The sequence below is a fragment of the Dermacentor andersoni genome, chromosome 6, assembly GCF_023375885.2.
Source record: "Dermacentor andersoni chromosome 6, qqDerAnde1_hic_scaffold, whole genome shotgun sequence".
Classification (NCBI taxonomy): domain Eukaryota; kingdom Metazoa; phylum Arthropoda; class Arachnida; order Ixodida; family Ixodidae; genus Dermacentor; species Dermacentor andersoni.
The window spans coordinates 167,604,092-167,626,875 of NC_092819.1; the positions used below are offsets into that span (position 1 = coordinate 167,604,092).

General features: G+C 47.6%; 1 protein-coding gene across 1 annotated transcript in view; it reads left to right on the forward strand.

Moving 5' to 3' along the window:
• Positions 1–10,091: 10,091 nt before the first annotated feature.
• The window catches only part of LOC126523415 (U8 snoRNA-decapping enzyme-like), a 40,005-nt gene continuing 27,312 nt past the window's right edge, over positions 10,092–22,784 (forward strand). Inside the window, exon 1 of the mRNA XM_050172034.3 lies at positions 10,092–10,640. Coding sequence (XP_050027991.1) covers positions 10,443–10,640 — 198 coding nt within the window. The 5' untranslated portion in view covers positions 10,092–10,442. The remainder of the gene's footprint in view (positions 10,641–22,784) is intronic.

Below are 22,784 nucleotides of genomic sequence, written 5' to 3' on the forward strand. Positions count from 1 at the left end.
TCGGCTTTTATAGAGCAGTCGTCGAATGTTCCAGACTAATCGTTCGGACCCGCGTGCCTTCCACCAGGTTCTACACCATTCGCGTCAGGTGATGAAATCAGATAACATAAGTCTCGGCGACAACAGACAGCGGATAGAAGCATCGATAACTTTCCAGAAACTTCGGATACATGCAGGCGCGTCCCATGCTGTGCGATTACATTTGTTAGGCGGCGAAACGTGGTTGCCCGATAAAGATAAGTACACGTGTCAATATCTACCCAAAATGCGCAAGACTCTTTTTTGTAGGGAGAACAACCTATCCGAGTCAGTTTTATTACATGCTCCCCACACTAAGAGACTATATACAATATGAGAATGAATAAGAGAAAACTATGACTGTTTTTTTTTACATGGAATGGAAGAAGATAGCGCAGTCGTGGAATTGTCCCAATTGATCTTGATAGTCCTATCCGCAGACTGTTGACGTAATCGGTCCAGCCCAAGTCACTGCGGAAACGAACTCCTAGAAACTTATGAGAATTCACCTGCTCAATTTCTGTGTTATTAAAATATAGTCGGATATTATGATCAAGAGGCTCATTTTTAGCGTAGAAAAGCACATCTTTAGTTTTTTTTATGTTTAGTCCAAGCTTATTGGCATCAAGCCATGTCCGCACTTCATTGAGCCAGGTATTCGATCAATATTCAAGCAAGCTAAGGTTGGGACCGGAAAAGAAGACATTGGTGTCATCAGCGTAGAGGAGCATATTTGAAGCTGAGTGTATATTTACTATATCATTAATATATAAAATGAAAGGTAGAGGGCCGAGGATAGAGCCTTGTGGTACACCGAATTTTATTATACCTGTGTCGGATTTAAGCTCCTGTAGCCATGTAGACTGCCTCCGTCCTGTGAGATAGCTTTCCAGCAATTTGTATGCAATACCGCGAATTCCATATTTTTCTAGCTTTAGTAATAAAATATCGTGTTTAATTGAACCAAAAGCTTTGCGAAAGGCAAGAAATATTCCGATGGTGAAAAGCTTTTGTTCGAAGTTAGAAAGAAGGCAATCTTTTATGTCCAGTAGAGCAGTCTGCGTGGATTTACCAGCCTGGAATCCATACTGTTCTTTACATATAATCTTTTTTTTATCTAGGAAGCTTTGTAATCTTTTATATACCACACGTTCTGCGATTTTAGAAAACAGTGGCAATATCGAGATAGGGCGATAGTTGTTCATATCATTTTCGTCACCTCCCTTGTAGATTACTGTAACTCGAGCTGATTTCATCTTATCAGGGAAGATACCAGTCAGGAGCATTCTGTTGCATATATGCGTTGAAGGTGGACTAATGCCTCTGACAGCGGCTTTTACTGGTACCGTACTTATATCATCATCACCTGGTGAACATTTATTTGTAAGGGAATTAACGATAGCTAGGACTTCTTTAGACGCGGGCGCCAGAAATAGAGACTCACAGCAACTAGCTTTCATATAAACCTCTATAGGTGATGGGCGACACGCGCCTGCTGCGATATGACTAGCGCCGGCATTAGGAAAATGTTCATTAAATGTATTAGCAACTGTTACACCAGAGCAGGAAGTTCCAGCAATCTGTAGATCGGAAGGCAGACGAGGTTTCCCATTGGATATCATGGCATTTAGAACATTCCAAACTTGTTTGGCTTTGTCCACTATTGAACGAAATTTGTTTTCGTAATAAGCAGTTTTCGCCTTTTTTAGATCCAGATTTAATTTGTTTCTGAATTTCTTAAATTCTTCGAAATCGGTTGGGTCTCTCGTTTCTAAAAAAATGAGCAAATAAGGAGTTTTTATATCAAATGCGTTTGAGAAGAGCCGGCCTAATCCAGCCTTTCTTAGGTTTTTTGAGCTTATAGACGGCAACCATAGGAAATGCAAGGTTGTAACTGTGTTGTACCTTTTCTAAAAACATATCGTACGCTATCGGACAGATAATTTCCCAGATATACTTCTGCCCAACCAATTTCAGCCATAAGTGAACAAAAATAGGCAATTGTATCATCATTCACTTTTCGTCGCTTGTACTTAAGTTTGACAGAGTGTTGCTTATTTGAGAACAGGCCAAAAAATGGCATATGATCGCTTATGGCCCATGAAAAGACACCTGCGGTAAACGTACTTGGGGAAACATTTGTAAAACCGTGACCAATGAGTGTTTCTGTTTGCTGACTTATTCTGGTAGGTAGGTCGATAATATTTTGGCAACCATGTAAGAACATCAATTCAAGTAGTTTAGTCTGCATCGGGTTTTTCATAAGCAAATCGACATTCATATCACCAAATATAATGACACGCCACCTGTTTTGACTAGCTAAATTAAGGAAACTATCAGAGAAATCAAGGAATGCATCAAGATTACCATGAGAGGGGTGTTATACTACAAGTAAAGCAATGTCGCGACGCAGTAAGCTAACAACTGCAAAGTTTTCATTTACAACACATGACTCTGTAAGAACGTCATAGGGCAAACGTTCGTGTACGTATAGAGATATACCGCCTCTGCGCTTATCTTGTCAGAACATAGAAATGACATTGTAGAGTGGAATCTGCACAACTTCTGCATCAGAGCTATACCAGGTTTCCGTGAAACCAATGACATCAAAATCACACTTTAGTTCCTCTCATTCAGCTTCAATTTCTTCGACCTTATGCTTCAAGCTGTGTATATTTAGGTGATACAAGGAGAGGACCTCTTGAGGAGGAAAAGCGATGGCATTGAACAATTGATTGAAAAGGTCAGTGTTAGAGTAAGCCATCATTCCAAACAGAGATTTAGCAAGGTTGCAAGTTTGCGATGCCTATACTATTTTGCTTAGGTCCTCCTCGGAACCTATCTTTATTGGTAGAGTGCCGCTCTCCTTCCTCACAACAATCTTTCCCTCTGTTGACCACACAAAAGTGTAGTTTTGCTCGCGCGCTTTCGTTTTAGCTAGCCATCGAAGTTTCTTGTTAGTGGCAGTCAAATTATCAAAAAATTGTATCTTGTCATCCTGTTCTTTGAGGGCTGTGCGTTGTCTTCAATGCACAGCACATTGACTTCAATGCATATATGCCCAGGCACCCAACATAATGTGGGGGTTGGATATATATGCTATGCAAATCTCAGAGTATAGCTCATTGAGTACAGGGTTCTTGTGTTTCTTCAAGGATTTCACTATTGCAACACTATTACAACACTTAGCGAGTCTGTATATATGACAGCTCTGCTAAGCCTTTGTTTTCTGACGTATTTCACAGCTGACACTAAAGCAAGCGCTTCGGCAGAAAATATACTCATTTGTGGATTGAGAACCCCTGACAACTCTAACGATGCCCCCAAAAGCGGCAAACTATACCAGCAAATTTAGAAGCGTCTCCATAAAATTCAGGCCACGAGTATTTTCCTTGTAATTCTAGGAAGTGACTGCGTATTAATGCCTCGGGAGCGTGTCGATATATTGTAAGAAAAGATGTGCCACATTCAATAAAGTTGCCACAGCCGTGGTGGTGTTGGGGGCGTTGGTGACATTGTTCGATTGGCAAAAAGTGGGATGCCAAGCTTGTCAGCCAGGCTTCTGATACGCAGTGAGAAAGGGACTCTTGCTGTTGGTTGCCTCAAAAACAGAGTAGCGGAAGAAAGGTCGATCATTAATCACGCTGTAACCGGGATGTTTAGGCCCCTCTTAAGTGACCTTCAGAAATGCGTGAAGCTTGTGGTCTCCTCGCTACGCTCACGGCGCGCACGCACCGATATCGCGCGCGCCGGACGACCACCGTGGGTTCGAGCACTCCGAGCCGCCACGCGTGCAGGGCACCGCGCCCGCTCCGTGTGCCGACGCGCCCCGCCGGCCCCATCTTATAGGGGAAGGCGAGACCGCGCGACTAGCAAGGGAGTCCCTCGGCAAAGCTCTCTAGAAGCCACAAAGAACATTTATTAAGCTGAGACTCAATACAAACACACGTTTGAACATCACGTCTGAATCTGAAGCTAATTAAGATACAAAACATGGCCAAACGGTCACCGGTGGCCGCTAGCGGTGCACCGCGATAGAGAGAACAAAGAACCCGGCACTAAGAGGTTGCCTATCCTTCGGTCAGCGCCCGCCATCGCGCTGCCCACAGCAGAGAAAATGGAAATAGAAAGAAATGACAGACGAAAAGATGGTAGCACGATCGGAAGACGCTGCCTCAGGACATCGAGAAGACGGAAGAGTGCGCGCGCCCGCCGAGGCCGGTACCTCGCTGAGACGAAGTAACCATCGGCCGGCGGCGGACAAAGGGGGCCGGCCGAAAGGAGCACGTACGCACCTTCAGACGCCTCGATGTGGTCTCTCCGGGCCCCGTCTTGCGCGTGCGTACCCGGAGCGCACGGAAGCAGTGCCCGAATCCCGCCAAAATGTCGGCCAATGGGGAGAGCCTGTTGACCTTCCCGTGGGCGGGGTGACAGCAGAGAGACACTGTGTTATGACCCGCTGCCACCCCGTCCAGGCAAGGAGGAGAGGGACACGGAGCCCCCGGCAACACAACGCAATGGCCTCAAACAACCACCGCGAAGCCCAAAACTCCACAAGCTGCAATATGATCTACACAGATTGAGTAACCACATCTTTGCTTTAGTTTGTTTAGCTTGATTTCCTGTTGATATCATATATACAAACCAGAAAGCACCTATCGGCAATATTATGCTGAAGATTATGAAAGGTCGCCCAACGCTGCCTTGCAACGTTCACAGGCATCTGGCTTACCAGAAGACAGCATTCTTGTTAGCAACAGGGTGAAAGGTACATAAAAACTTAAGTACATACATTGCTTTTATGGCCTTCACTTTCAGTGCATTATGCGATATAATGGCTTCCCAACGGGACGGAGCCGGTGCCATGTGCATACACGCTGTTCACCGGCTGCAGTTGCTTAATATCGACACAGGTGACGTGCAAAGATGTCTGTGTGCTTGAAGATGTGTGCATGTAAAGCACTACAGTGCGATAAAACTACTTACTTCCTGTATACATATATAACATCACTGCTGCTACTAAAGGGTGACATAATGAGGTCGGATGCCATCAGCGATCCCATGCACAAATTATCACAAGTTTTCAAATAGCGAGAGATTCGACATAACGCTGATGTGCTAGCCACTTCCTTATTTGAGTGCGCTGTTCAGTTTGTGCATGTTATAGTTCAAGCATACTACCAGTGCGGTTGAGCATTGTGAAAATCAAGTACACTGCATTGCCTAATTAAGCACGTTAACATTTGTGCGATACATTTTTTTTTTTGCTCAACAGCTTTTGCTTTATACAGTGACGTAGAGTGTCAAAGTAAAGGTCTAGGATTATTCTAGGATGCGAAGAAATTCACTTTTCTACAGTAATGAAGAACACTAAAAAATGTTATGTACCCAGAATGTTACACTTGATATAGTAGGCAGAGAGTCTGTGCTTGCATCTTTATTGGGGCTGTTACGTTTCGCCTACAACGCGCGGTAATGCCGGCGCGGATGCAACGGACGCCGGGGCTTCGTTCAAAGCGGCGGACATTTTGGCCCGTTCGACGCCGCCGCAACGCCTCCCCGCCAAGCGTGTCCAGGCGTGTTTCAGTGCCACGTGTCTTCGTGTGTGCGTGTGTGTGTGTGTGCCCACGCTTGTCAAAGCGCGGCAGCCGGGGAGCGGAGCTCCCCAAGTGAGGAGCCAGGAGGTCTGTCCGTCGGCGGGTTGGCGATGCGTCACTACACTCGTCTCAACATGTCTCTCGGCTCGACCGTGCTCCGCCGTCGCGTGGGCTCATGCTCCGCCGTCGCGTGGGCTCATCCCGTGACCTTACTTCTGGCCCGCGACGCCGAGAGTATAAGAGCAGCTGCCCCCGGACGCCAGGGAGAGGCTCCGATTTCTTCTGTTGAGTTACGTGCTCTCCCGTCTCTCCACTTCGGTCGACCTGACCGGCCGCTCTTTTGCGATGTTAGAATAAACAAGTTCTGTTACCAGTCTACTCTTGCTTTGCCGGGACCTTCGGATGCTTCCAGTGCCCCAGGCCGCCAGGCCAACGCTACCCTTGGGGCTTGCGACCCATTTGCAATAACGGGCGTCAGCACCGAGACCCCAACAGGGCATAAGGGGGGGCCTGACTTCGATGTCGGGAGGGACTAAAACCAGGAAGTCGCATGCCAACTTCAGTGCTTTGGCTGAGTGCCTTTATGCGGCGTAAATATCTCATGCCTGCCAGGCACAGTGCATACGGCATGAAAGGAGGCAATTGCCACCGTGTCCTTTTTCTCACACTAGTATGTGACGCACCAAGCGTATGTGCCAACAGTGAACATCACATGAATTGTTCTGGCACTTGCCTGTGTATGGGAATACATGTGGACTGAAACAAGTACAGTAGCTGCTGAAGAATGCAATAGTAGCAAGAGTGAGCAGAAGGAGGGGTTAGGTGTCTCGTAAAAACAGTTGAATTCGCAGTGATCCCCTGCATTGAACCACGTGTGTTATCCTGTGGCTCTGGAAGTGCGTCGGCAATCTCGAGGTGAAACGTGTCATTAAATCTGATGGTGGAGAAACTGTGACACATGAATTCTGCCAGATATTCCACATTCGGAAGACTAAAAGAATACAGGAAAACTTATAAAACTAGAAAATGCCAACTTTATTTGAGAAATCAAAAGTTGTGCAAGTAAAAAAGCATCTGCACCGACAGAAGCTGAAAGTTGCATTAAACATAATACTTAAAAAGAGTGCACTGACGTTATACAAATACTAAACACGATTTCACTACACAGATGCCTCATCTCAAAACATCGTTCTCCCATACTGCTCTCCTGTTCGCCTCGCATGCGCTGCATATTAAGACTCAATGTTTAGTGTAATGGCTTTATCACTGGCTAACCACAAATGAGGTGTATCTATCATCATTAGAGTGTACTCTTCAGCTACTACTTTCTCACTGATGAGCCGGCTGTGTTTCCATAACACCGGATATATCTCCACAGGGTCACTATTGAATAGCAGTTTCTTACAGGAGCAAGGACACGTTCATAAATACAGTTTTTTTTTTACACATTGCAAGTGTCCAGAGTCTTTATCAATTCTTTAACTCACGTACACTTGCGTAACTTATCCTTGTTTTTCAATAAATGGGTGCAAAGATCGACGTAAAGCTCTTGAACGTGTATGTGTTTTCTATGCGCAGTCACGGAGAAGAAGGCTCAAGAGCTGCATGGCGCCGGTTCCCTATTGTCAGCTTCGTCGCAGTGCATCGGTGGTATGCAATGTAGCGTACGCAATGTGATACGGTGAAGCGTACGAAGAGTGTAAAGGGGCTACTGTGACCGGTGATAACTGCAGCGCTCGCCGCCACGTCTCCTGTCACACTGCAAACAGGCGCCTAATGTGCTGACAGGCCTCCAGCGGTATTTCGGACGTGGTTGTGATTATTAGAGCGCGCATGCGCGCATGCGCCTCAGAATGACTGCGAGTCCTACCACGTAGTGTTCGCACATCGCTCGCGCAAACTGTACTGGTTTCGACAGCAGGACACCCGATCCTGAGATCACTTTCTAGCCCCGCGGGCAACGTTAAGCTTAGTGTCACAAATTGGCGGCGCCGCCACGCCGCTACACTACCCGAATACGGGTGAGTGAGACGAGCGGATGGGGCGGCGCATGCATTGCAGTGAGGCGCGCGACGAGGAAAAATACTGTGGCAACGCTGCGATCGAAGTGGATGAAGCCGCAACAAGGTCGCGCCGGTGGATACTGCTGGCGATACTACTCGGAAGGGTCATTCGTAATACTTCGCACGCTGGTATATCAGTACAGACGTGTTTACAATTGGATATGGCATGATAGGGCATATACTTTCTTTCTTTCTCTTCTTAATTTCATTTGATATTTTTAGTACCGCTCGGTGATTGCGCGTGCATTGCGACAGCAGTGCAGGCTTTCATTCTACTGTGTTAGTGCACGGTTCCCTTTGGAGTACAAATATATTTCCCTTCGCTCAAGAAGCATATTTATCTCGTGCATATTTTTGCTCATATAGTTTTCCCTCAGTAGGTGTTGGGAATGCACGCGGAAAAGCATATGTAAACTTCCTCCTTGCCGCTCCAAAAATATGAAACATATCTGCCCCATCCGGCGTCTTTTAGTCAGATTTACGGGAACTATTTCTATCGAAAAAGAAAAAAATAACTGCATTGCAACGTTACATTCATGTTTCCGTCCTCGCGTAGCAGAATACGGAGTAATTGGTACGGGTTCTCTTATTGCGGTCGGACCTCGTGTGCCAAAAACAATTTTAGGTAGCCTTTATATATGCTAATCTTCGGCCTTTAAGCCGTGCAAAATTTTTGGTCCAATTCCTGCCTACTAACAACAAAAATAAAAAATAAAAAGTGGCGTGGAAGGCTAATTAGGGGCTATATAGCAGATAGGGCGTTACGCTGCTACACTCTAGCTCCCGGGTTCCAATCAGGTCGCGGGATTCGATAGGAACGAAATGGAATAACACTCGTGTACTTCTGTTTAGATGCACGTTAATGAAGCTCAGGTGGTGGGAACTGAACAACGTCCCTCATAACCACATTGCCCGAGTGAAAACGACAGAATTTGTTTAACTAAAGAGAAGACGGTAGCTGCGTCCTTCGGCATTTTTCTAGGGGTGTAAACGAAAGAAATTATTCTCCGGTCTGATTTCTGAGGAAAAGAATTTACGCTCATCTTATATATTTCATAACTCAATGCAATGCCGTTCCCAATTGAACGTACGCTCAACTAAGCAACTTCTGTATTACAAACGGTTGCTTTTCGTTATCCGGTGCACTATCATAAGGGCAATAATGAAGCAAATAAAGCAACGGCTTGCATTAAATACACGTAGAAATATTTGTAGATCTGCTGTATTCGTTGAAGAAGATAAATGTGGTACCCCATTGGGCACCCAGTGTTGATGTGACGGTGAGGCTGTCAAAAAAATATTTCCCTTTCCTGAACCCAGTTAGCAGATTTACAGGCTGCCCCAAAACGGGGCGTTTATACTGAATGGCAGCTAGAAACTTATTAAGCAGAACCGATTAGAACCTGTCCTTTGATCATCCGCAGCTGGTGCGCCTCTGCGCGACAACCAGTGCTCTTCTGCGGCACAATCATTCGGAACTGAATAAGAGTCCTCACTTGCATCGGCCCCACAACTTCGAGACTTCGAAATTGCTGTTATGCGTTACATTCGAACGCAAAAGGCTATATGATAATTTTCATAGTGAATTCTGAAGTCGAATACGATATGAATAGCAAATACCATTCGATTAGACTATATGCTTAATACTTCATTTCGGTTCAAGTTGATCGCCAGACAAGCCACGGAGATTACATTGGTAAAGACTTCCAGGCCTCCCTGATGCAGTCTTTGTACATAGTCAAAATATTTTCCCGAACACTGTTGCTCATATTAACGTCTAATAGCTGCCTTGATGTCCTTGCTGGGAAAGTCGATCGGTTCACCTGCGGCTGGTGCAGCCTTTAAAAGAAACACGCTTATTGCGGGCGGGAGTTTTCACTTTTTCAATCATTGCATTTAGAACATGTGATAATTTTTCGCTTTCATATATGTTGTGGATATATGTGTCTGTGTACCCGTAGATTTACATAGAAGTGTATTGGGCATCTGCCTCTCTTCGCGCGGCGCAGTTAATAAACCCTGTTTATTTCACTATAATATTGGTTTCTTTGATCATTGTCGCTGACCAATATTCCAGCAACAAGAAACGTACGTAAAATGACACGGTAATAATAAAATTTACTTACGTAGCTTCATGTTGCGGATAGGCGGCTTCTGTGGCAAAATTACGTGTTACTTTTAGAAAACGGTGTTAAGGAGAGCAGTTCACCTGGCTAAAACTACATTTGGTACCGGCCGATAAGAATCGTGGGCGCACCAAAGCAAATAAAGCCATAGAAAATTGTACTGCACAGACTTTCTGCGAAAAAGACTGGGCGTCCCCCAGCGACCGCGCAACGAACGCGTGCTCGCTAGCAGACGACGCACTTAACGACAGCAAAATTGCAGACGTCACTCGTGCCTGAAATATCTATATCTAGCAGAAAGGTTTCAATATAAGTTTGCAGTAGAAATAAAGCACCATTATAACAGCGTACGCGCGCAATCGGTCTCAGCGCCCGCAGCGAAATTGCGTTGAAAAAGCAGCGAAGCGCGTCCACGCACTACTCCAGTTCGCTCGCAGCGCCCTCGCACAGGTTTTCCACACGGGTCGCCTCACCGGGAGACCGCCGTGCACCCATTCAACCGTTGTCTGGTACACTCTAGTGACACATAGGCTCCACCGGCCGGCTGAAACAATATCGCTGCGCTGGATCTTCTCCAATTTGCGAACGCTGCAGCTATACGGGGAATCCCACCGACGACGACGACGTAGTGCGAAGCCATGGACAAAGCTGAGCCGGAGAAGCACCCGCTGGATCTGAGCATCGTAAGGAACCTGAACCTGAACCAGAACGGCTTCGAGGCGTGCGCCCTGTCTGAGGCCCTGGCCACGGGATACCGGAACGCAGCGCACGCCATGCTTTGGGCTCCTGCCGACGTGCTCGTTATGCAGCGCTACCAGCAGAAAGCAACAATCCTGGTGAGCGACACGATCTGGCCACTTTCGGTTTCGGTGTCACCGCGTCCCGTTTAAATTCCATGTAGATAAGAATGTCATCGGCTGTGTGCGCCTGCTTGCTGATGTAGTCGATCTTATATCATGATTCAACGCAACCCGAACACCCCTAAACGAAGAGCACATTACCTCAGAAAAAATGCTAGCCTGCGCTTACATGGTTGTGTCCTAATTCACGCCCTATCGCCCAAAGTTCTGCACATGCTTCAGTTTCAGAGTTCCAATTCAAGTGCAACACACAATTGGTGGAATGGCCGGACGGCGCTCTGCTGCGGAGGCGCCGCGTGTGGAAAAATTGCGAGAGGGCGCTGTGAGCGAAATGCATTAGGGCGGAGACGCGCTTCGCCGCATATTCAACGTAATTTCCCGGCGGGCGCTGAGACCGAGTTCGCGCACGCTCTTATAATGGTGCTTTGTTTCAACAGCAAGATTTTGTCACCCTTTCCTGCATATACATATTTTAGACATGGGTTATACAACATGACGTCTTCCATTTTGCTGTCGTTCTCTAGCGTGTCGTCTGCTAGCGAGCGCGCGTTCGTTGCGCGGACGCTGGCGGACGCCCAGTTTCTTTCGCAGAAAGTCTGTGCAATACAATTTCCTATGGTTTAGCTTGCTTTGCTGTGCTCGCGACTATTATTGGCTGGTACCAATTGTAGTTTTAGGCAGCTGAACTGCTCTTTTTAAGACCGTTTTCTAAGAGTAACACGTAATGTTTGCCACAGAAGCCGCCTATCGGCAACAGGAAGCTATGCAAGAAAATTTTATTGATACCGTTTCATTTTATCCGCGTTCTTGTTGGTGGAATATTGATCAGGGACAATGATCAAGGAAAGCAGTATTACAGTGAAATATACCAGGTTTATTAACTGCGTCGCGCGAAGAGATGCAGGTGACCAATGCACTTCTAGGTAAGTCTAAGGGTACATAGACATATGTATGAACGACTTCTATGTAAGAGCAAAATTATCAAATATTGTAAATGTGCTGATTGAAAAAGTGAAAACTCCCGACATGGATAAACGTGTTTCTTTTAAAACCTGCACCAGCCGTAGGCGAAGCAATCGACTTTCCCAGATAATGAATCAAGGTAAAATATTAGACGTTAATATGCACAACAGTGTCAGGGTAAAGATTTTGCTTTGTACAGAGACTGAATCGGGGAGACCTAGAAGTCTTTACCAATGTAATATCCGTGGCTTGTCTGGCGATCTCCTTCAACGTGCCAGCAGGCGAAATGAAGTATTAAGCATATAGTCTAATCGAATGGTATTTGCTATTCATATCGTATTCGACTTCAGAATTCACTATGAAAAATTATCATATAGCCTTTTGCGTTCGAATGTAACGCATAACAGCAATTTCGAAGTCTCGAAGTTGTGGGGCCGATGCAAGTGAGGACTCTTATTCAGTTCCAAATGATTGTGCCGCAGAAGAGCACTGGTTGTCGCGCAGAGGCGCACCAGCTGCGGATGATCAAAGGACAGGTTCTAATCGGTTCTGCTTAATAAGTTCCTAGCTGCCATTCAGTATAAACGCCCCGTTTTGGGGCAGCCTGTAAATCTGCTAACTGGCTTCAGGAAAGGGAAATATTTTTTTGACAGCCTCACCATCACATCAACACTGGGTGCCCAATGGGGCGCCACATTTATCTTCTTCAACGAATACAGCAGATCTACAAATATTTCTACGTGTATTTAATGGATGCCGTTGCTTTAATTGCTTCATTATTGCCCTTATGATAGTGCACCGGATAACGAAAAGCAACCGTTTGTAATACAAAAGCTGCTTAGTTCAGCGTACGTTCAGTTGGGAACGGCATTACATTGAGTTATAAACATATAAGATGAGCGTAAATAATTTTTCTCAGAAATCGGACTCGAAAATTATTTCTTGCGTTTACACCCCAAGCAAAAAGCCCAAGGACGCAGCTACCTTCTATTCTTTTACGAAACAAAATATGACGTTTGGCATCTGCCGATGTGGTTATGAGGCACGCTGTTCAGTTCTCACCACCTGGGCTTCTTTATCGTGCACCTAAACAGAAGTATACGCGAGTGTAATTCCGTCTCGTTCCTATTGAATCCCGCGACCCGGTTTGAGCACATGAGCTCGAGTTTAGCAACGGAAGGCCATATCCGCTATATAGCCACTAATTAAGCTACCGCGCCGCTTGTTGTTGCTGTTTCTTATTTATTTATTTATTTTTTTACGTGAGAGCGTTAGGGCCCCTTGTCGGAAATCCGGCATCGGCGTCAACCGTCCTTGACTGAAAAAAAAATTATTGCGTACCATGCATACCCAACCACACAGGCCTTCCGTGTAACGCCAAGACAAATTGATTCGATTTCTGAAAGTAAAATGCGCAAAAACAATAATTGTCCAGTACGACCTACACACAACCTACAAACATGATAGTGTTCAACTGCAATTGAAATATACGAGAAAACACGCTTTTGTTACGTGCAAACTCAAACATAAACCCTCCTTCCAGCGTTTCTACCAGTCATAAAGCGGTGCGCCTAGCTCGGCTCCTTGCAACACCACCATCCCGATGGCCCACGAAAGAGGCCGCTTCTCTGCCAGAAAGCTCGCCTTCGTGCATTGCGTCCGCCGCCAGCGCTTCCCGGTGAACATTACGGTTACATAAACTGCAGTTGCCGGGAAGCCCGTGAAGCTGTCAGGGGTCGTTGAATGCTATCGCGTTACAGTCTTAAAGACAATTTCTTAAGCATGCTGCAAATTTTTTTCAGGCATGGACTGGACGAATAGTTTAACATGGCTTACGGACTAAATGTTAGCATATATAATGGCTACCTAAAACTGTTTGTGGCGCCAGATGTCCGACCGCAATAAGAGAACCCGTACCAATAACTCCGTGTTCTGTTACGCGAGGAAGATGGAAACATGAATAAAATTTGGCGCTGCAGTTTTTTTTTTCTTTTCCCATAAGAATAGATCCCGTAAATTTGAGTACAGGGCACCGGGTGGGGCAGATGTGTTTTATTTGTTTAAAGTGGCAAGGGGAGGCAGGTAGGAAGGTTACGTATGCTTTTCCGTCTGCGTTTCGGAAGAACTGCTCACGGAAAATTATATGCGCAGAAATGTGCACTAGAGATCCATGCTGCTTGAAGAACAAGAAAAATATTTGTTCTCCAAACGTAACAGTACAATACCATAGCAGACTGACAATCGACACTGCTCCCGCAATCCACGTGCAGTCACTGAGCGGCATCAAAAAAAAAAATAATAATAATAAAACGAAATAAAGAGAAAGAAAGACATCATTCCTAAGCCATAAATGCATGTCATATGCAATTATGAACACCACTCAAGCGGTCTGAATGCCTATACCAGCGAATGAATATACGAATGACCCTTCCGAGAAAAATCGCCAGCAGTTTCCAACGGCGCTACCTTGACGCCCGCCACAGCATTTCTCGTCGTCGCGCGCCTCTCTGCAACAAAGGGTGGAGGAAGGCAAAATATGGAAGGGAGCATTACGTCACGCAGCCAGCCGTTGCAGGCGAACACTCCGTGAAGCCACAGCGCTGGCCCAACACGTGACCTATTGCGTCAAGTTCACGGAGGATGAATTGATATTTGCAATCACGTTTGGTTCTCGTTGGCTACGCCAGTAGTTTTTATTCGGTGCGCGTTTGTTCAGCTGCCCTGCCGTGGCTCTGCCTGCCGAGCGGGAGCACTAAAACTAACCGCAAAATTTGTCGTGTCATCACGTGTTGGTCCAACGGGTTGGCTTCAATCGTGTTGCGTATGCTTCCTCCTATCTGCAGAGCATGCGCCTCCTCAGCCGCTCGTCCCACTCAACCTTATTCTAGTACAGTACGGCTGGTGGTCCAATACTGGCTTAGACGGCGAAGTAGTGTGGCGACTGGGGTTTCGTGGCTGATGTGATGTCCAGTTGCTGTCGTGCCGTGGCAGTCGTCAGGACAAGTTCAGGGATGGAAGAAAACTTTATGCACGTATTTACGCCTTGTTGCGCGTTCTTTCTTTAATATTAATTTCTTAGCAACAAAAAGTGTGATGGAGGGGAAGAAAGCATACATTTTAGAGAAGAGGAATGCAGCGTCTTGATTGATCTGGTAAGCAAGTATAAGCACCCTGTGGTAAACAAACAGACAAGAGAAAAAAGACGTGGAAACCAGTGGCATTGCCAGAAATTTCGTTCGGGAGTGGGGGGGGCTCACGTTGCAGCTCGGCCTCCTGCTTATAGAGTTTGTCGAGGGATCAATTACATGAATAACTATATTGCCATTGCCAGAAATGCTGCAAACGAATTCTTGAACGCTGCTCACTGTGAACGCAAGTAAAATATGTATTTTTTATAAAAGGATATTCTCATATTTCCCATAAAGTGTGCTCGAAATAACTGGTATCAAGGCTTCAATGATTTGCTTTTTTTTTTGTCTATTTAATAAGTGGAGAAAATATCACGCGAACAGATGAAATATATCAGTTCAAAACCAGCAAAGCAGTGCATGCTGCTGATATGAAAAATGTGAAGGTCATGAAATTAACAAGTTGAGGAAAAATATTTTAATGAATCTTTGTCATTCAAGAACTTTGTTTGCATTTTTGTACTTATGCAATGGTCAATGAAAAATCTCATTGATGCTGTCCTTTGTTCCCATGTATTGCGCAGGAGCAGCTGCCACTGGTCGTGTATTGTGAATAACTGCAGCGAAAGTATAGTCTTAAGAGAGAAGAAATATAGAAAGCCGAAGTTCCGCAAAATCTCTTCTTTATCGCAATACAGTACATGAGGGCGATGGCGAAGGCAGGAATGCGCCTGGAGTGTCCATATAATTGCTATCGCAATACTATAAGTATCCGGCAATTGAAGTGTTCCATGGCCCATTACTTTCCGCAAAAGAACAAAATTGAACGCTCACCATGCGACAATTCGCTTCGCCGCAACAATGTCTTTATTTTCTTTTTGGGGCGAGGGCACCGAAATAAAAAAAAAAAACGCGAAGAAACGCATGTCGGCCACAATTGAATGCCTACATTGGGCACCTCATGTGGCGACCGTAGGGATTTCGAAGAAATGGGGAGACGCTTGGTCCACAGAGAACCATACGCATACAGTTAGGTATCCTACACCGGCGAGACGAGACTTTCCGGAGAGGTTGAGCGAACGCGTTGCAATCTGCCGAGTCCCCGCAATGATGGCGTCTGCTCGGCAGAAAGCGTCCCAAACAGTGCCAGGCGAAACTCAGCCAGAGAAAAACGAACGTGCGTCGAAGGTGGTGGTAGAAACATTTATTGCCAATGATATGAATGGTGGGGGCGAAGCCCCCTACATGGCACTTGAGTGCTTCCTTACTATGAGGGGGCACCCTTACAAAGCGAAGGAGAGTCCTTGAAGCGCAATCCTTCTTATTGCACTGGAGATGATCCGGACTGGTCTTGAGCGGAAGTGCAGGTCAGAAGAGTCTCCCAGTAAGACACCGCCACGGCAGGTGATGGGGGATGAGGGAAGGTGGGGCATGTGAGGAGGGTGTGCAGGAAGTCTCCTGGTTTGCCGCAAAGTTTGCATGTTGAGGGGAATTGGTCTGGGTATCTGGCATGTAGTAGTATGGGGTATGGCGCAGTCCGAGTTTGTAGTCGACGCCAGTTTGCGGCCTGCTCTATGGTGAGGGATGGGGCTAGGGGTGTGTATTCCCTTCGTTTGTACCGGTAGTACGAAAGAATATCACAGAAGGAGAGCAGGCACTCCCCGGCCCGTAGAGGGGGCTCGGCTCCCACTGCCCGGAATGTGAGACCTCGGGCGAAGGAGTGAGCCCCCTCGTTGCCGGGGAGGCCAGCATGTGCTGGCGTCCAGATTAGGGTTATGCGGCGCCGGGGCTGCCAGAAGCGTAGTAAGCGCGCAGCGGTGCGGGATATGTAGCCATTGGCATAGTTGAGAATGGCGGATTTGGAGTCAGTGATAACTTTGGTGGCAGATGAAGAGATGAGAGCAAGCGCGATGGCTGCCTCTTCTGCCTCTGTGGTGGAATTGGTGATGATTGAACTGGAGGTTAGAAGCTTTGCTCGATTGTCGGCTACCGCCAGGGCCATACGGGAGCCTGACGTATATTCCGCTGCGTCCACGTAGACCACCTCATGGTCCTCGCCATGCTGTTTGTGCAGGGCCCGAACCCTTGCTATTCGGCGGTTCCCGTCTCGCTCAGGGTTCATGTTCTTGAGGACAGGGGGTATGTTCAGGTTAGAGCGGAGGATAGGAGAAAGGGGGACCCTCTCGGTAGGGTGTGCAATTTGGGTTAGGCTTGATTGGGATAACAGAGTGCGGCCAGGCTCTGAGTTAGACAGACGGGATATGACGTGCGTCGAAGTGCGCCGCGCGGCAGTCGGGGCAACACGAGAAAAACGCATGCGCACTGCCTGGTTCCGGCAGCCCGCGGGTAGAGTGAACACAAAAAATTCAAGAGGCTCAACGTGTCCTGGCGAATAAGACTCAAAGTAAAAAAATAAATAACACAGTTACCTTAGTTGGCTTTATTGTCTTGACATGGATGCTTTGGCGCTGGTGAAAAGAAAGGTTGATATTCTTTTCTGTGACATGACGGCACAAATGAACCACCACAACGTTTCGTCTCATCAAACCTCACTGCGTGCTTTGTGAACACGAGACGTTCATTTGAGGTATCGCCAGCCGTTTGTGCGCAGGCGTGCGTAAGAGCGGGTGCGAGCAAGAAAAACCGGAGGCTTTTGCTTCTTGAATACCGTACTTTCGCGATTCTAAGCACCTACCGATTCTAAGCACCCCCCTCTATTTTCGCGAAACAATTGGGAAAAAAAGTTTGCATGCGAATCTAAGCACCCCCCTATTTGTTAGGAAAAGCGCGCAGCCAAGGCCGCCAAGCGCGCTTCCTCGCGAGCCGGATCCGTGGGAGTCCCGTGGTGGAACGGCGCCCGCGGCGCGATCTTGCCGCACAGCTGGACTGCAGAGCCGTGCGGACTCGTGAGCGGCAGTGATAGTGACTGAGCATCCGACACAAGCGGTGGGTTAACTGTCTTCAACGATTTTTCTTTTGGATGTTTGCAAAATAAAATGTAATTTCTCGCACCCGTCTCGTCGTCATGTCGCGGCGAAAGAGGGAGGGGGGGTCATTCTAGATTGTTCGAATCTAAGCACCCCCCCTCAATTTGGGCATCGATATCAAGAAAAAAATGGGGTGCTTAAAATCGAGTAAATCCGGTATATGACTCCGTCTAAGCACTACGGATGAGATTTCATGGCGCCTGTTGTATGCGTTTGTCCCTAGGCATGCCGGTGTTGCGGAGCGGGGTCGAGTTTGTTTACGCTGCGACGCTGGCTGCCCGCGCTTAGGCAGTGGGCGCGGGCGCCCCATTTGCTGATCGCTGTACTTGACGGAGCAAGGTTCTGACTGCTGTTGTATAAGTCGCTGGTTGCTTTTTTCGTCGCGACGATAGGTTGAAATGTCTACAAGCACTGCTCTAGGAGGAAACGTGTAACCGTAAACGGAGACCTCAGGAGAGCATCTGAGCTTATAATAAAGCAGGCGGCGCCAAATCTCCAGGGCACCCAAGGGGTAGCGGGGGTGTCAAAGCTGGAAGCAGGACGCCCGGTGGGTTGGGCCGCGAAGGCCATGCGCGAAGGCCGAAGGCCCAACGACTTCTGCAACACCAGTCAGAACTTCGCCTCTGAAGGTACGTCGGACAGACTTTCTCGCGCCTGCGGCGCTGGTGCTGAGTAAGTCATGCCGGATTAAACCTTTCTTGCTCCTTACGGCGCTCTACCTTCAAAAACACATCACTGATTTTTCCGGGGGAGCAGTAGGGGCCGTAGTAGAGGCCCAGCGTTCGCCAAATCTGGCGTCTGTGCCCGCTGTTTCACCTATTTTACCGCGCCGGCAGCCAGCGTGCGAGCGTAAACAAACTTGACCCCACACCGCAATGCCGGGACGCCTGGGGACAAATGCGTACGACACGCGCTAAGAAACCTCTTCCGTAGTGCCTAGCCAGAGTCATATATTTAGGAGCAAAGGGCCCCAGATTTTCTCTTATATTGTGTTGATTTGGCTTGTCTCGTTGTGTGGTCCAATGTACGACATTAAAAAAGTCAATGCACTTTTGCCGTTAAACGTTTATGACAACATTAAACCCACAATGTTCCGGAATTAAAAATCTAAAGTCCCGCTTTGGAGATGTCACTGAGCCTCTCGTATCAAAATTCTATGAGGACTTTATATCCATTAAGTTCTAGAATTGAAATCAATGCGCTCCGTAGATTCCGTGGCCTCTGCGAGATGCCGCGACGAGCCCGCTCGCCACCAAAACGCCCTTGAAACTGTGCTCGGATGGGGCTCCTTGCGTTACGATATATGTGACTCCCGGTGCATGGGCGCTGCCTCAAAATCCAGCCCGATTTGGAATGTTCGCGCTGAAATGTCTTTTCGTGCATGAAAAGCACATTCTAGGCAAAAGCCTGCATGATTTCCGGCACCGGGGGTTGTTTTGGTCGGCGGCGCATGACAGCATGAGAAAATTTCGGGGGGGCTGAAGCCCCATAAGCTGCCCCCCCCCCCCCTCTGGCTACGCCCCTGGTGGAAGCGTAGATCACCGACGAATTCAACTGCCCGCCCAATGCTCGATTTCGCACCGTACTCCAACTCCGCAGATGCTGGGATAACTTAAAAGAAAATTGGAGGAAAGAGAAGGCTGACGACATGAAGGAAGGGTTTACGAGAGGTGAGCTCCTGTTCTCTCTGTTCCGTTTTCGCTACTCGCTACTCGCTACTACGGAGCTCCGCAGTGGACGTCGCATCACCATCCTCACCGTGAATGCCATGTGAGCACGCGGGATCAACATCGTTGTCGCCTCCAACGTCACCGTCGCCAGCTACGTCGCTGTCCCCTTCGGTTGTGGTTGTGCAATTCAAGGATCCCGGAACTTTCTGCGGGACCGATGGCGCCGACGTTGAAGAGTGGATGGCTATGTACGAACGCCTGAGTAGAATCAGCAGATGGGAGTCGACGATTATGCTAGCTAAACTGTTGTTCCGCCTAAGAGGCACGGCAGAGGTGTGGTACGAAAACCACGAAGAGGTTGTAGTGCCTGAAGAAACCTCCCGTGCCACTTGTCGGACAACTCCATCCGGTTGAAGTTCCCTCCGAACCTTTTTTTTCGCGTAGGCCTTGACCTGCTTAGCCCTTTTCCGACGATAACTAATAAGTGGATCGCCGTCACTACTGATTACGCGACAGGCCACGCGATAACAAAGGCGTTGCCGACTACTTTCGCAACTGATGTTGCCGATTTTCTCCTCCACAACGTCATTCTCCACCACGGGGCACCTGGACAGTTACTGACAGACCGCGACAGATCCTTCTTGTCTCGAGTTGTTGACGACCTACTTCGCTGTTGTGCCACTGAGCACAAGCTCTCCGCCGCCGACCACCCACAAACGAACGGTCTTGCAGAACTTCTCAACCGAACACTCACAGATATGCTGTCGATGCGCGTCTCAAACGATAACCGCTACTGGGACGCCACGCTGTCCTTCGTGACATTCGCGCGTAACTCCTCCCCACATGACACTGGAGGGTATCCACCCTTTACCTTTTCTATGGTCGCCCCCCACATTACCGTTTGACACCATCCTACCTACTGCGCCACGTGTTGCGACTTAGCACTCTCCTGATGTCATTGATCGCGCTCACATGGCGCGTCAAGTCCCCCGATCTTGTTTATTAGCCTCGCAGTATATTGTCACGTGGTGGTGACGTTCAAGAACACAGTAGTACTGTGAAAGACAAAACTAACTTTTATTGGGCGAACCTGTGCCCACAAGAACAGGCTACACTTATAGCACAACGATAGCGGCGAACACGGTCGGCGATCGTCGAAAATCTGATCAGCGGGTCAAGCGCGTCGTTTTTTATACAGCAGTCGTCGAATGTTCCAGACTAATCGTTCGGACCCGCGTGCCTTCCACAAAGTTCTACACCATCGCGTCAGTCGATGAAATCAGATAACACAAGGTTCGGCGACAACAGACAGCAGATAGAAGCATCGATAACTTTCGGATAAATGCAGGCGCGTCCCGCGCTGTGCGATAACATTTGTTAGGCGGCGAAACGTGGTCGCCCGATAAAGATAAGTACACGTGTCAATATTCAAACAGAGCGCTACGACCGGTGCCATCGACTGTTACATTCGCCCCAGGTGGTTGGGTGCTGCTTTTGTGGCCATGTCGTCGGGTCGGCCTCTCCCAGAAGCTTCTCTCTCGCTACACAGGGCCTTATGAAGTCCTACGTCAAGTTAACGACGTCAATTACGAGATCTCGCCGTTACAGTTTGATCCATCCTCAAGTCCGACGCCTGTTGGCATCGTGCACGTTTCGCGGCTGAAGCCGTACTTCGCTCGCAGTCTTCGCCTAACATGCGCTGAGACGGCGCTTCAGCACCCGGGGGTCCTGTTACGAAGGGAGAAAGGAAGAGAAAGGAAGAAGATCGCGAGACGCTGGCTGCTGCGTGTTGTTGCTGGTTACCCATCTGAACCACAGGACTCTGCTTGTATATATATTGTAAATGCAATTTGTCTATGTACTCCCAATACCCCCGTAACAATATTAAAATAAAACAGCATGCAGAAAGGCTTCTTCCTGCCTCTAGACAGACACAACCTTGAAATAATGAGTTCATAAGAGTGGCTTGTTGGGCTAGTTGGTACATGGTTGTACTAGGAGAATGCCAGCAAACTGGAGAGTAGAAAAAAAATTAAGAGGCAGACATAGACAAAGAGACAGGAAGGTGGCTGGACTAACCATACAGGTTAGTCCCAGACCAGAAAAACCACACAGACAACCAGACAAAGAGACAGGAAGGTGGCTGGTTAGTCCAGCCTCCTTCCTGTCTCTTTGTCCATGTCTGCCGCTTGACTTTTTTCTACTCTCAAGTTTGCTGGCATTCTCCCAGTATAACCTGAAATAATGGAAGCAGTAAGAAATGCAGTTCACTCATAGATACAAATTTGATTCATTATGGTTGCCATGCATATGACTAATACAGTGGGTCCGCAGTAAATGCAACTTCTTTATAGAGAACTTAGAAATCCTAATTATCAATACACCCAGAAAACAAAATTGGTAAAATTGTAATTCAAGTGTTTATAAAATGGGTACAGGGACAAAGTATTTTTTGAGAACATCGCTATTCTCAGTAGACTGTATTTCCAAATAAAGCAAACGGTGCAGAGAAATAACAGACTAAGACTTTGACGGAATTTTAAGCTTAAAAGGCATGCAAAGGCGTACACACAGTGCTCTCTTGAATATACTGGTAACCACTGTTCTAAAAGACTTATTTTTCCCAAATCATGGCTGCAAAAACTATACCATTGCGTCACAAAGTGCGTGCCCGCGACCCTCTCGAAATGGCTGCCATTGCGGCCGCAGCCGCAGCGCCGCCTACATAATGGTAGGGAGGCAAGCTCCCTATTATTCCCGAGCTCGTCGGACCGGTTGGTCACGTGGGTCGCCAGAGCGGGACGAGGCGGCTCGGCGAGCGAGCAGAGCGGTTTGGAAGACAGAGCAGCGTGGTCGTGCACCGGGAGACAGCAGAAGATGTGGTCGGCAGGCTGAAATCTCCAGGCCGAAGTCTTCATCGGCCGATCGGCAGACGGTGCAAGTCTGTCAAGATCTTCGGCAGCGAGGTGCCAGCTGCCCGACGCTCTTCAGATCGGTATCTCGGCGAGCACGCCACAGATAAGCCTCGTGTTCCAAGCCGCTCTCAAAACTTTCCGCCGGACTCTTTTTTTTTTTTTTTGCTGCGTTTCACCTATCATTTAATTATTCATCGCGTGTTCATTCTTGTATGTTCTTTTAGTGTAGTGTTTGCCGCGTTCATTGTCACGTGCATCTTTTATTTATGTCGCGCGTTTTTTGTTTATTTCGCGAGTATTAGTGGTTCTCATGTGGTGGGCTTTGTGTCGCGCGTCGCGTTAGGGTATGCGTTCTGTGTGACCCGCACGCCTTCCGCGAAGCTTGGCACCATCTGTTTAGAGTTTGATTATTTTTTTTTAATAAATTGAGCGTGTGTTTTCCCGTCGCCTCCCATCT